The 16114-nt window shown below is 31.5% G+C and overlaps 1 protein-coding gene across 4 annotated transcripts in view; it reads right to left on the reverse strand.

Moving 5' to 3' along the window:
- LOC117122657 (transcription factor 12-like) overlaps positions 1-16114 on the reverse strand; it is a 115600-nt gene that overhangs the window by 21997 nt on the left and 77489 nt on the right. For all 4 annotated transcript variants that reach the window (XM_033268339.1, XM_033268337.1, XM_033268338.1 and 1 more), the window contains exon 14: positions 3203-3281. In XM_033268339.1, coding sequence (XP_033124230.1) covers positions 3203-3281 — 79 coding nt within the window. The remainder of the gene's footprint in view (positions 1-3202; positions 3282-16114) is intronic.

A 16114-nucleotide genomic window follows, 5' to 3' on the forward strand; every position in this document is an offset into this window, starting at 1 on the left:
AAATCTCAATACAAAACTGTGCACAATGCATTTTGACCTAATTTATTATTTATGAAATTGGAAAACATGTCTATAATTAATTTTGGGAATTATTTCAAAAAACTTGAACTCTCAAGTTGTGTAACCCCATACTTTTGGGTGCTGGCTTGGTATTAGTTTTTTCCGACTTTCAATTTTGTATTTTTTTTATTGTTTTCCTACTTAAAATATTGTCAAGCGCATAGAAACCTTGTTTATTTGCACTAACCTGTATATAAATCCACCTATTATTATTATTATTTAAATAAGTAATAAATTCTTTATTATTGTTAATTTTAATGAAATTCAAGATATATATATAATTTGCTACAATTAAATTTATTTTAGCAAACATTATAATTATGATTTAAAGAAAGTAGGAAGATATTCTGGAAGTCTTGGAATATGATACTCTTTAAAAGTCTAGATCTAGTTTAATTTGCCCATCAAAATCTCTAGTTATTTTAAAGTCTTCTTTCCCATCTCCATGAAAAATAGTATAGTCCCCATGGAAACCCGTCCCTGTCGATTTCTTTCAAGGACATGGTAGGTTTAATCCAGCAACTCTTTTGGCTATACACAGCTGGGAAATGTTTTAATCTCGGACACCATTTCCTTCTACAGTATGTACAAAATAGCGGTGTAATTAGACACTGAAAAAAGAGTAAACTAACAAAAAAAACATTGTACTAACATTAACAATGATGCCAGTTGAAATAATTGAAATCGGAAAGTTACTAGTCAATGCCATAGCCAGGATTTTCAAACAATGCGGGACAATATCAGGGTGGACTCGCTTCACGCATAAATTCAAGCAATGTGGACCCATTTTACGCCAAAATATGAAAAATCTGGACCCGTATTCCTAAATTTTACCAATTTTAAGCTAAATATGAGAAATCTGTACCCATTTTTCAAAAAGTGGACCCATTTTATGCATAAAATTTCATAATTTGAACCCATTTTTAAAAATGTGGACCCATTCTTTGTGGCCCCATTAGAAAGATGGTGTAGGACTGTCCCAACAGCTACGGCATTGTTACTAATATCAACTATGAACAGAATAATCTGTTAATATCTGATTATTTTAAATATTTTTTTAAAACTATTTTTTAGTAGCACTTTTCAGCTTTAATCAGTAGAACTAAAAAACATTTAGTACAATCCTGGAAAAATAAAACATTCAATTGCTCTTTTGAAAGAATAAAGTCACCAAATGCCAATGAGATGGAGATTATGGAAGTAAAATAAATATTATAGCTGCCTGACAGAGAAAACAAAAATATCAGTACCAGGTTTCAGGTGGAAAAATCAAGTACAGTACATTCCTAATGTCTTTAAAAAAATATGGTTACACTTTTAAACATTATCTGCTTCCATAGCTATTAAAGTTTGATTAAATATAGTCGTGAAAATTAATTCCACCACAGAATTCTGTTTTTAACAGTAAATACATTTATTCTCTGTGGCTATATAGTCTTTGTGGTTTTACTATAAAAAGCCAGTCTTTAAAAACAACATTTAGGATCACATGGACTTATTGATCAATTTGATTTCATGAAAAAAAAGTTCAAGCAAAAAAAAACAAACACGGAAACAATTGTTGGCTGAATGGATTTTAGATTGATTTTCGGAAGTGGAAAAAAAATCAGTAAAGTTAATTCCTAGAATTAGTAAGTTCCAGATGGATAGTCTATAGATAAAATAAATTTTTTATTAATCTGGAACCAAATTCTAGATGTACCATGTTATGTTACAATAATTAACTTACCTTGTATTTTGTATCTATTATTTATACTTGAAAAATTGGAAACTATTGGCAAAAATGATACCGGTAGTTCATTTGTATAAGATATTTTACTGCATTGCTTACATTGCCCAACTATGCTTCATCGATCCAATTCCCCGTACCTTACGATGTGCCGAGAAATAAGGTCAGTAAAGAATACAGATAAAACATAACTACATAATCCTGGCCTTCCTCTCAACCTCTTTCTCACAGCCATTTTTCAAGTTTACGATTGACTCTGATCCTAATTTTGTTCAGGGACTAGTCCGTGCAATATCCTGACTACAGCCAGCAGTAACCTGACTAACAACAACGGGTTTCTATGCAAAACTTCCAACATCTGAGATTCATTTACAACACCTTGCCAACAAAAACAAGAGCCATCAGAAGACCTGTTGTGTTTACAAAGCTAATTTGATACAATTTATAATTTGATATCAAACCTTTCGACTGCATGCTGCTTGGACTTAAATAATGTTTTTAGAAGTTAAAAATATCAACTGTTTAATTTGATGAATTTCAATACTATATAAATATAAAAACTGTTTAATTTGGTGAATTTTATTATATATATAATACCTATAATTATCATTAAGAGTATGTTTGATTAAGTATAGAAGCAGCAGCTATTGTTATAGCAGCATTAATTTATAGCCCTCTTATTCTTTAATAATACCTCAGTTTCTCAAGTGACTTATGAAACTTTAGTACCTGAGGTGACTATAAAAACAAATACTGTAGATATGCTATAGCATCATACTTTATGGTCATAGTCTCAGTCCCTCATCAACCACAAATGACATCATCATTATACCATTAATTCAATTTCAAGACCACATTTTAACCAGCAAGAAGACCACTAATTAACATCTCCAGACATTAGGACAGATGGATGTATAAAAACTACCACTCTATTTCTTTTGGTTCACTGAATAGTTTCAGAGGGTGACTATACCCACACTATGCTCTAACAAACTCCTTTTGAAAACACTAAAAGTATTGCCTTTATAATCAGGTTGGACCTGTGTTTGGAGTTCAATGAAATCCACGCAAGTGTACAAGTTCAACATTTATTATTGTTATTTTCACATTAATTTGAAAATTTTACACTTATGCATTTGGGAATTATTAAAATTTGGTGGAATAAAAAGTAATTATTTGAAATCAGATAGTTTATTATTATTATGAATATTACCACATACAGATCTCCTTCTAATTAAAGATCCCTGAAAAAGACCACCCCCAATTAAAGACCACTTTTCTGTGGTCCCGAATTAAATGTCTTATTTTTATTGTTCTAATTAGAAACCAAAGCTGCTAAAAATCATGAAAGTCCAGTCCCAAAAGTGTCCTTAATTGGAGAAGACCTGTAATTATTTATATTAAATAACGTACCTGTCATAGGTGGCGGTGAACTGACTGGCGTTGACGGATTGGAAGGATAACTACTGTTGGTCTGTTCCGATGAATAGATCTGCAAGATTCAAAATAGAAGCTTCTATTATTATTAGTCATATTAAATAGGTTGTCATTTGTAAGTTTTATACAGAATGTATCATCAATTTATTTCCTTGCTAGGATTTAGACCTTCCCTTGCTAAGCAATTCAGCATTTATTTCAAGGACGTGTAGAGTAGTAGTATCAACCACATTTTTTAAATTCAACCACTATGTGAAACATAAAATAAAATTCTTCTGATGATAAATATGGTGATAACTTAGATGAACATATTTGTCACTGTATATTTGAATTGAATCCAAGAAAATACTATGCAAAATATTGGGGTTTTTCTTATATAGGAGAAAAATGATTAACATAAAAATTATCAAAAAAACAATTATAATGTTGCTAAATTGTTTATTGCACCTAGTTTTGGAAGAACATGCTTACCTAGTACTATTGTTTATGAAGGCTTATTCTTTAGAAATTAGCTATGCATTAAAGCTTTTGATTTTCCAAAATTAGGCTTTAAAACTGGCTACAAAGTATAGTGGAGGAAATATATTTTGCTATCTATAATAAGTTTGCTCTACAGTATCTCTATAACATCTTGGCCAATTCCTACCAAATGGCAATACATTCCTTTTTTTTTAAAATAATTTATAAACTACATAAAGATTAAAAAGAATAAATATATTAATTTTTATTAAATAATCCTATTGATAGACAATCAAATGGAGATCATGAATGTAGGCCTTTAAAAGTTTTAAGGTCGACAATATAATAAATTGATTGCCACTAACATAGTGCTGTAAGCTACGCAATGTCTTTCATCAAATGAAATGACAGCTGGTTGGAAGGCAAGAGCCCGGGGTGAGCATAGCATTGCAGAGTACAATATTGAGATCAATGAACCTTATTACAAACAAGAATTACTAATCTGATTAAATTCTATAATGATCCTTAAGATGAGAAAATGAGCAAAAGAACTACGTAGATCTCAAGGGGGCTGAGGCTTCAGGACAATAATAAAGGCTTCAACAGATTTTTAAACTAAATATGAAAGTTTATAATATATCTATTTTGACTTTAGGCTCATAACTCAAAAATTTACCCATCCATGATATTTGATCAGTATTCTTTAATCATAAATTTGAATCGCTTTTCATACATTTATTATGTGCATTAATTAAATTAAACCTGAATAATTTTGACTCAAAATTAAAGAATATTTATTTTATTGAAGGTTGCTAATTAAAAATCTTCAATTATATTTGAATGTTTAAAAAAAAAAATGCAATACTATGTTTGTTTGCAGTTAACTTTTAACATTTCATCATCTAAAGCTTTTGATTGTAAAGTAACCTGTGATTTTAAATTATAAACACCACAAAACAAAAAGTAAGGATTCCATGATTAGTACCCAAGAATATCGTGGTTGTCCGTAGCTTGGTAAAAACATGATGCTAGCTTCTGGACTACAGTCCTACTAATATAACTGGAAAATCAATTCTCCAAATTGAAGTACAAAAAAGATATTATCATAAAAGTAATAAAGTTATGAATCAGTATCTCTTCATCAAGATGTAAACAACTGTTTGCAGGAAATTAAGCAAGTTAACAAAAACTCAATACTCATCAATAAAGTATCAATACTCATCAATAAATGATCACTATCTATTAATGATTCAATCGTCAATCTGTTCATCTGAACATCTTCCAAATAATGAGTAGATAATGCTTTCATTGATATTCATTCTATCAATCTAAAAGGCAGATAGAATTGGATAAAATTCCTGGTTTGTCACTGTGGATGTTAATACAAATTGATGAAACTATTCCAAGACTTCCTAAGCAAGATGCCTCTGTTGTTGATGAGTCAGATTTAGAAGGAATACCAGCTTTGTCAGGTAGCAAGTGTGTCCAAATTATCGAGTTGAGTCAGAAGAGGGGGTATCTGCTGTACCTGTCCGTATTGATCAAGATGGTGCACTAAAGGTATCCCCTGTTTGATTTAACTTGTCATCACCATTGGCTCTGCCTCAATGGTTCTTGCATAACAAACAACCTATCAAAATGAGTCTAGTCTGCCTGCTGTGCTAAGACATCACCTATCCTGTGCCTTGTCTGTTTGGTCACTTACAAAGGATTCATCACTTCCGTGCTAGTAATCTCCCTCATTAGAATAAACAATCATCAGATAGATGTAGAAGTTGATGAGTATTGAATATCAGACCAGCAGAGAAATGGATGCTCACTTGAGTGTTTCTACCACTGACAGAAAAAAGTTCATGAGGTAAGCAAACTTCATGAAATTATCTTCACACGTGAACAATAGAAAGATGATCACGGCAAAGTCAGATGGAAATAATTTACAGTTTCCTGAAAATGCCTGAAGAAACTGGCAAACTAAATGCAAGGTTTTCACAAGTAAAAAAGAAGCTCATCTAAGATACACACAGTTCCTGTTTGAATCTTGAGTCATAAAACTCTTTCTCCTTCCACTGTAGGCTAGAACCAGGAGACCAATCAATTTCTACCATAACCAAAGTCAATGTAAATTGGATGTTACCATAGATAGCCTTCCTCCCTCTAATCTATGCAGGTATAAATAGTTTTTACAGGGGCATGAATGATGTTGTTGTAAGAGCTGTTGAGTGAATTACCAATAGACAAATCTAACTGGTCCTTCCATTGGCCTCCTCCCGAGTATTAATTTGGACTTCAGAAAATTACAACAGGGATGTCCTACTTACAATAGAAACAAAAAGAAACACAAGAAAATAATATACTTAGTTTTTTTCATTTATGATAATTTATAAACTAAAAATTAACTTTACTTATAAACAATTATTAAAATTAATAATAATTAATAAACTTAATAGAAGTCATATCAACAAGTATATCATTATTATATTTATTGTATGAATACATAAAATAAAAGGATTAACAAATTCAATATACATTCATATATATTTACTTTGGAATAATAAATCACATATTAGGAGAAAAACTATTAATTATATAAATATACATATGAAGAGATAATAAAGGATTTATATAGATAAGAAACACCCCCATATGTATAATGGATGTGGTCCAACTTTAAAACAACAGTTCAAAAGTTGGTTATAAGCATGTCTGGGTTTCTCATCATAATCCCATGATCACTAACAGCTCGCACTCAAGGGAATCATATTACAGCTACCAAATAAACTGCTCTACTATTGTAGCACAAATCCAGACCCTTTGTTTTCACTGTATAAAACTACAGTACAAAATAATAGACAATAATCAACTATACCATTAATTATCTTACTAAAATTACAGGCGTACATGAACTTCATGAAATAAATATACATTATTTTAATATGAATAGATTTCAAAATTGTTACAACATACAGCGATTACTACTTAATATGTTTATGTGAATAGAGTCTATTTTCAAGCAACAATTTATCCAAACCAACCTCAGCTGAAATATTTATAAAACAATAATGTCAATGTTCTTGACAAATTAAAATTGACACAGGGTATTGAACTCAACATCATTAACTCTTTCAATTGTATCAGTCTTCAACATCATTTGCATATCAATTTTAGAGTTTTAATGTTATCATTTTTAATTGTCTCTACATCATTTGCATGTTAGTTTTATCTAAATCCCAATACTGGCCCATTGTCATTTTTTATAGAGGATTATAGTGATAGTCCAATAAATTATTTATGGGTCATAATGAAAGTGCTTTTTGTCCAACAATTCTAAATCCAAATTGGTCATTCTTATTTCACTTTAGCATTTAGCATTGTTTACTACACACAATGAAGAAATTAAAATCTGATACAGACTTCGTCAAAAAGTTGGCCAACATAGCCATGGTATAACCACAAAGCAATTGACCAATAAGAATCAAGGAATAAAAAACAACCTGTTTCCACAATGCCGACTTCCATGCTTTCCACTACAGCATCCAGGAAACTCGAGAAAAAAAACAGGTTCACCTACCTGAGAACTGTATAACAAAATGTTTGATGCATCTAAAAAAAACAGCAACACATTCCAATATCACCCAATGTTTTCAGCACCTTGCAACTATACTAAAGAAACTGGAGATTTTTTTTCAAGTGGTGTTTTGTGTGGTTTAGAATAATAGTGTAAAAGTGGCAAGATTTAGAGGAAGTTCATTTGCCATTCTAGTTCAAATAAACTGTAACATTTATCTAGGGATTTCTAACTGAGGATGTTTTGCTCATTCTGTTTAAGTATGTATGACATATTACACCCAAGATCAAATCTTTACCTGTCACATACACCACAGAAATAATCTTTCAAATCTGGTTTTCATTACTCTATTATTTTAGTCAATATTTCCCATAAGATATGTTTCTAAATTCATGTTTGTCTCCTGGCAATAACATATAGATCGCAATCATAAAATTTAAATCAATTAGTATTAAAATACTGATATTAGCAAGATGAATATTATTAATAAGAATTTTCTTTAAAATTAACTTTCTAGTAAAACAGGTCTGTTTATACTGCCTAGGTATGAGAACATGGGAAAATATGGGTTACATAAATAACCCTTATAATTACTCGCCCAATTCCAGGGGAAATGCAATGGTTCGAGTCTGAATTTACTTCTACAATCTCTGCAGCAACCAAAAATGTATTTACAAACTAGAGAGTTCACTATATCGAATCGATTGTAATGATAATTTAACTGCTTTTCACAGTGTATGTTTTCCTATTAAATGACCGATGAAAAAAAACAAACTATAGTACATAACTATGGACAAAACTTAGTGCATAAACTATGAACATTACTACTATGAACATTACTATAATTCAGGGCAGGATTCCATGGCTACAGCCAGAAGAATGCAGAGTGGCAAAATTCCAACTTTTTTTTTTAATTGTTAGGATGATGGCTTCTTAACAGCTGTAATAATTATTACCTTTTTTAAAGTGATTTCATACACACAAATCATATAAAATCAGCAGACACAAACACAGATGTAGTGAAAAACTTAGCCTTCCAAACATCGAAAACCTTGGTTTAAATTTCTTAAATTATTATCCAATTATTGTAATTATAAGTAATATCAACCAAACTTTGGACCCAAGTCTAAAGAAAAGAAATAATTTTAATTAATTCACATATAAATTAACCAAAGATGCACCTGAATATTAGACTAAGCCTCCCATAAAGTCAGTTTATTTAAATTACTTAAAATAAACTATAGTTAAGTATGGTAAAGTTCATATCTTAATAGTAACTTGCAGACCAGTTTCCTGCTGGAAAATTAGCCTGCGAATTAGCTGTCTGAAGCCTCAATAAACTATGGTTGCTCCTAGATGTTGCCAATGTCAGTAGTAAAAGAAAAACAATAGAATTAGGCCTACCCAGATGAACTCAGCCCATCTATAGAACAATCTACATCTTATATGTAGGCCACCAATAATTGTAAACTATTTCTTCATTGGTTAATTTATGGGGTAAGCTATCTCTCCAATTTATTCAGTGTTACAGAACTCTTTAATAAGAGATGAATTTACCATTGTAGTTAATAAAAACCGAAAAAACTTAGGAAGTGGAATGACACTATTAACTTCAATAAGAGTTAAAGTTAAGAGACGTAGGTTACTAAAAAAACAGAAACTCCAAGAACCAGGGCAAATTTACTGTAAGGAAAGTAAGGGGCAAAGAACTTAAGCAGGGGTGTCAGCCAGTTATAACTCTGTCAACAGCACAGGCAGCAAGGGTAAGACTAGCAATGTTTATTACCAGTGGCCTACGATACTTTCATCGCTTCTCCATATCTCCAGCAAACCGACTCCAGTTAAATTACATATAATTCAGTCCCTTCACGTCTCATCTTGGCTCCTGCTAAAAGATATATTCTCCCAATTACAGTGTACCCTTTACCTTGGACATGGACCCCAGGTTGCCCTTTCCCCCCTTGTTATTGTTCATCAACACTTAGGCTCTATGGGGCCAATGCTGCAAATTGTGACCTAAATCACTAATTCAACTAATTTTCTTATCCCAGATTGACCTAGATCTACATTTACTATTGGAAAATGAAACCACAGGTAGCAATTCACTATCGATAAACATTCACATTTTAAATATATAATTATATACTATTACTAAATATCTATTTACTTATGAAATTTATTACTTAATACAACACTAAAATTTACCATTTGCTTGTGGCACTTACCCTAAGCTCTGCCCACATCAAATTTTATGTGACAAATACATGGAATGTGCCCATATACGGATGGAATGTGTCCATATACGGATGTAATATGACATCATCAGTTTATCATGCCCATGGGCAATTCACACATGTATGTCCATAGTGTGGACATAGCAAAACGCATAAAGCCCAGACTTATATAATACATACATATATCAGTACATAATAAATCTTTAAAAATCAAATGAATTGAGAATTTACAAATATAAAATATCATAGCATTATAAAATTACTGGATGATAAAGAACAAAGAAATTAAGGAAGTCTGAATGTAGTGATAGGCTCCGTTTTACTTGATTCCTAGCCATGAGGGACCTGTTAAGCCACTAATAGCTTCCCCACCTGGTCGTTCACCTTTGATCACTTGTCCTGAGACCTTCAAACCCTCAATTAAAACTTCAACCAGCATTGGTTAATATATTACTTTCAGTAATTCATTTTTATTTATTTGAATAATCTTGTAGTAGACATAATATTTATAGTATACACTTGCACAAATATTGCTGTTAAGATGGTACTGACACACATTTTATATTCTTAAACTAGAAATTGCAAATTGCAAGTGAAGTGCTGCGAAGTACAACTGCATATAGTAAATGTTCTTCGAACAAAATTATTTATGCGAGTCAAGTGAAAATAATGAATAATAAAACTATAACAAAAAATGAGACACGACCCATTGTCTATATTAGAACACTTCTCATTGGGTAACAAAGTCGTAATTTTTCATTTTTGTCAAAAAGTGTCTATAGTGTGGTGAATTATGGTTTAGGGTTTTTTTTATAAATTTTCAAAAATGTCTATGTATGTGGAAAATGTAGTTGATTACCAAAGGTTACAATTTTTATTTTGAAGACTGCATGGTCTAGGAAGTGTACATTTTTTTATGGGGCAAGTTTCCAAGGGCGGGTTTTCTAGGGGCGAGTTGACTGCCAAAGAGTGTTGCCAAAGTGCGAGCCAGTGCGTTATTTAATCACAAGTGCAAGACATATCACAAGTGTGAGCCAGCGAGCCATGACGTCACGACAATAGATAGAGACGTTAGCCAGTTGTGCGAGGTATCGCCTGAGATTTGTGGAGTACAATTCAAAAAATAACTATAGGTCTAATAATGAATTATTGTGATGTTAAATAGACAATGTTAGCTGTCAAAAAGCGACGTTTTTCATTGGGACCTTTCGTCCCTTCAAGGCTAGGCCTATACCATCCTAGCTAGTCTAGGCCTAGAGTAGGATAAGGCTAGCACGACATGCGGACGTTGGTACGAGTAGGTTAGTCTACAAACGTCGCCTAAAATAATTGATTTTACCCGGCAGAACGAAAGAAGGAAACACCGCTTTTCAGTCGTCTTAGGCACTCGTTTTTTGACAAACAATGACCTTTCAGAGGTCAAATTGCTGTCAAGAATATGAATTGGCTGCTTCGCAGCAAAAATGAGGTTGAAATTGCTTAAAAATTAAGAACAAAATAAGAACAAATTGAGGTTGAGGAAAAATGTCAAATAGGTTTTTATAAAAAAAAAAAAAAAAAAAAAAAAAAAAAAAAACCAACAAATCTTATTTGTACCTTATTTGCAGTAGGCCTATGTAATACCTTCTATTTGAAATACATAATATATTGCTAGACAGTAATCTTCTAGTTCAAAAAGTGTTTACAACATTTTGAGCCTCAAATAGGCAAAAAATAAGAAAACTGAGCCTAGGCAATTTTTTACTGGTTCTTATAAAAAGAAGTGCATTTTGACTTCAGTATCACTTTAATACTAGTCAAAGAGATACACGGGTAATCAGTATAATAAAATAATAACCACTACCACATTACACCATCATCACTAGAACAACCACCTAATGTAAATTTGATATAATAATTTAAATATAGAGTACGGATTTTTGGGGCAAGATATAATATTTATTTGACTACCCAAAACCAACTAACACATTATATATGGCATCTTAATATTGTTTCTGCCAAGTGCGTGCTAATAATTGAGGAATAAGAAAACCAGATTAGAAAGGAAAAAAAAAACACAATTTTGTAGCAAAAATTGAATTTGATAACAAATTGGAAATTTGGAAAGAGGAATGATTGCTGGTTCTCTTGGAAGGAAATGGAAAACAGTGCAAATCAAAAAGTACAGGCTGATGGTAAAATACTTGTGAGATTTCCTTAGGGACATCTAACTTGAATAATGTAGTCTACAGCCTGAAGGCTGGAGTCAGTACTCCTCATCATAAACAGATTAAAAGCAAAAACATGGCTGCATGCCAACTTATTAATGACCAAATAAAACAATCAACAAAACAACCTCATAATATAAAGATATATTTCATAATTAATAGTTTGATATATAAAAATCAAATCCATGAAAGAAATGCTTGTGTACCTGCCAGCTTTATGATTACGGAATATTGATGTACTTTTATGTTTAAATGAATTTCAAACTTATTTAAAAAAAATTAAAATGGTGTCCCAGTTAAGGTTTAAGAATAAAATATACATAAGAATACATAAAGAATATCAAAACTTACATTATAATCTTTACAATAAAAGTTTACCTAAAGTCAGATTAAATGGTGTTATCAAACACAATCTAGTCTATCATTATACCGTTGTAATGTTCGGTAAGTTTGAGAGCTGCAATCATCGCCAGAGCTATTGAATTTCAATTGTAATATATACGTAATACGTAATTTATTTATTTCAGCTCTTTTTATTAAAAAACATTGGTTTAATGAATATACAGGCCCTACTATTACCAGTCAACAAAAATAAATTCTCTTCTGGCTTTGAAACATTCACATCAACCATTTTGGTTTTTTTTTACATTTTACAAAGGACAAAACATGTTCTTCACGTAATTTCTTGGTTAAATGATATGCAGTCTGTGGAGTTATATTGATGTATTTGTCACTAAAAATGATTTTGTGGGGGCGAAAAACTATATAGGCCTAGTTGGCATGATGTATCTTTAATTCTATTTTCACAGGCTGGAAGAAGCATTTGGCAAATCAATTAATTTTATTAATGATCGTCCAAGGCTAAGTTGCTTTTCTTACCAGGAATTTTCTCCAGGAATTTTCCAGTTAAAAATGTTGCAATAAATCTGGACACTTAGGCAAGTTTCAGAAAATCCTGGAAAATCAGAGATTACATGCAACTCTAAAACTATATTGTGCTTCGGGGTTAAAGTTTATGTTTAACAATTTCCAATAAATTAAAATAAGTTAGTATTAAAACACCTAGCTCTACTATTATTATCATTATTATGAATGTTAATTTAAAAGGCCCTACTAGAATAATTGAGAATTATTTAGTAAACCATTAATTTAGTGTCTGACCTTTGCTCATAAGATCATCATCCTGCACTATACAGAAACTTTTTCTATTATTAAACATACAATATTATTTATTCATAAACATTAATTCCCTGGTTTAAATATTCATAAAGAAATTGTCTTATTTTGCTGTGTACACAGGTGGTTACTCTCTTCCAAGAACCAAATTTTATTTTGATTACTCCTTTGAGTGTTAAATAAACAATGATGCATAATATCATTTCACTGTGCTATTCCCATTCAATAGTAAGTGCAATGGTCTATAAACTAAGAATCGCACTCTTAAAATAAACTACCGTAAACTTATAGGTTTTTGGTAGCTTTTTATTCCACAGTATTCCATATTTCAAACTGTGACTACATTACAATTTGTAAGAATACTGGCTCCATCTTCCCGCTTTTGTTAATTAATAATATGCATCTTTTTATTAACTGTTCCCAACTTTTCATTCAAACAAATAAAGGAATTATCTTATTTTGCTGTGTACACCAATGGTTACTCTCTTCCAAGAACCAAATTTTATTTTGATTACTCCTTTGAGTGTTAAATAAACAATGATGCATAATATCATTTCACTGTGCTATTCCCATTCAATAGTAAGTGCGGTGGTCTATAAACTAAGAATCGCACTCTTAAAATAAACTACCGTAAACTTATAGGTTTTTGGTAGCTTTTTATTCCACAGTATTCCATATTTCAAACTGTGACTACATTACAATTTGTAAGAATACTGGTTCCATTTTCCCGCTTTTGTTAATTAATAATATGCATCTTTTTATTAACTGTTCCCAACTTTTCATTCAAATACTCCTTCATTGTCTTAAAAAAAAATCAATTTATAATTTTGTTTTTAGCTGGAACCTGGCTTTAAACATTCATAATAATCACTTTCTTCATCATTTTTAAAGTCTTCTAAATACCACAAAAAACAATGTGGTGAATGTTATTAGAAGTGGAAAGTTAGACTGTACACCAGAGACCAGTTTTCAACGTTTATTTCCTGTACAATGCTTGATAAGGGAACAAAGTGATCTGTAGGGAATTGCTGGGCATGCTTTGTTGTTAGATGTTGGCCAAGGCCAAGGTAGAAGCCTAGAAGTCTTTTTTAATGTTTTAATAAATAATAGAAATATAAATCATGCTGTAACTGGTGTCTACATTAGCCAGCAACTATAAACTTCTTTTTCCTATTCACATCTACATCAAATACATTAGCATTTATATAGTGCTATTTCATGATGATCAAAGCAATTTTTGCTTTTTTTTGTATATTTAAAAAAAAAATTAATAATAATAATAATAATAGATGAAATAGATCTACGGCCAAATAAAATTAATTTTTGGAGCCGCATAGATTTTTTTGCTATTTGCTATTTTTTAATACATGACAAAAAATTATCCTTTTTCCGTGAAAAATGAAAAAATTTTTCGGTGGAAATACAGGCGGTCGCGACGAAACTTCTATGAATTTACAAACAGCAGCTGGATTGATAAGACTACTCTGATCGTCGTCTCGCCCACTCGCCCATCACACACGGTTTGGGGTTTTGTTGACAAGTCTCTCTTGTTTTGTGTGACGTGAGGATGGTAGACAACGGAAGAATACAGTAAGTTCCTCATTCTTCCAAAGGTACACTATAATCATAAAATTAACCATATAGTGGTTTAAGCGTGTGGGCCAAGGATGTCTACCTATACCAACATTGACAACGTGGCATCGACATTTAAGTTGAGTCAACCGCCTTGTGATCATCCGTCCGTACTGCTGTGTAGGCCTAGCCTACCTAGATTGACACAGTACGAGTGAGCAATCGTATTCATAATGTATCGTATGACAGCAGTAGCGAAAGTATGAGAATTTGATTTGATTTGATTTAGTAATGTTATGAATTCGGCTCAGCAAAAAACTTTATATAGTGTGGTAGATCAGTGTAGATATCCAGACGTTTCGACCCTGCCAATTAATGAAGTAGAGGCCTAGGCCTATTCTAATTTCTACTTCTCTAGTAATACACACTAGCCTATGATTCAAATAGTATTTCATCAGGCTAACAAGTATAGTAGCCAAGACGCACTAGACCTGCTGCACATTGGCCTACGCTAGCTGCAAGCTAGTCTGAGGATGATTGATGTGACATACCACACTACTGTACTTGGCCTACTGAGCTGCTACTACTATGTAGTGCTGTGTATTGAAGGCTGTAAAAAATATATAGTGATGATCATATGCATACCAAGTCCAGCTGTATGTCTCTGTTTAGTATTGCATAATATTATTTGAACATAAAATCTTAAAATTTGTTTTTTTTTTTTTTTTTTCCAGCTAGATGAAGGAAAAGGAAGTACCACCATCTCCTATCAAGAATGACTATGTATAAATGTCATGCCAATTTCTGCAAATAAAATTCAGGAACAAGGTATATATATGCCAAATTTAATACAGAAGATTCACAAACGTTTTCGGCCATAGGCCTTCATCAGGTGTACAGCATAAAAATGGAAAAACAACATATACAAATATAACGGACGTAAGACAAAGCAACATATGACGTGAAGCAACGCTATAACAGATAAAAGAACAATAGCCTTAAGGGCGTATGCCAAGCTACAAGCTTGACAGCAGTCAAGATAAAAACGCAGGAAAAATATACTATGGTAAAAATCATATACATATATATAAACTATATATAAGAAATAATAATATATAGGCCTATATGAATATAAAAATGAAAACGAAAAGAAAAAAAATAAACAGTATATAAATGAAATTTTAAAAAATAAAAAGAGCTGATCAAATAAAAGCAACAATAATCAAACACATGGTCCAAAATCCAAATCCAAACAAAATAGAAATTAATCCAAATCCAAATCCAAACAAGATAGAAATTAATTTCTATCTTGTTTGGATTTGGATTTCGATTTTGGACCATGTGTTTGATTATTGTTGCTTTTATTTGATCAGCTCTTTTAATTGTTTTAAATTTCATTTATATACTGTTTATTTTTTTTCTTTTCGTTTTCATTTTTATATTCATATAGGCCTATATATTATTTCTTCTTATATATAGTTTATGTATATGATTTTTACCATAGTATATTTTTCCTGCGTTTTTATCTTGACTGCTGTCAAGCTTGTAGCTTGGCATACGCCCTTAAGGCTATTGTTCTTTTATCTGTTATAGCGTTGCTTCACGTCATATGTTGCTTTGTCTTACGTCCGTTATATTTGTATATATTGTTTTTCCTTTTTTATGCTGTACAACT

This window comes from Anneissia japonica, unplaced genomic scaffold, assembly GCF_011630105.1.
Source record: "Anneissia japonica isolate Jap-2015-1 unplaced genomic scaffold, ASM1163010v1 scaffold287945_len1679841_cov205, whole genome shotgun sequence".
NCBI classification, from domain to species: domain Eukaryota; kingdom Metazoa; phylum Echinodermata; class Crinoidea; order Comatulida; family Comatulidae; genus Anneissia; species Anneissia japonica.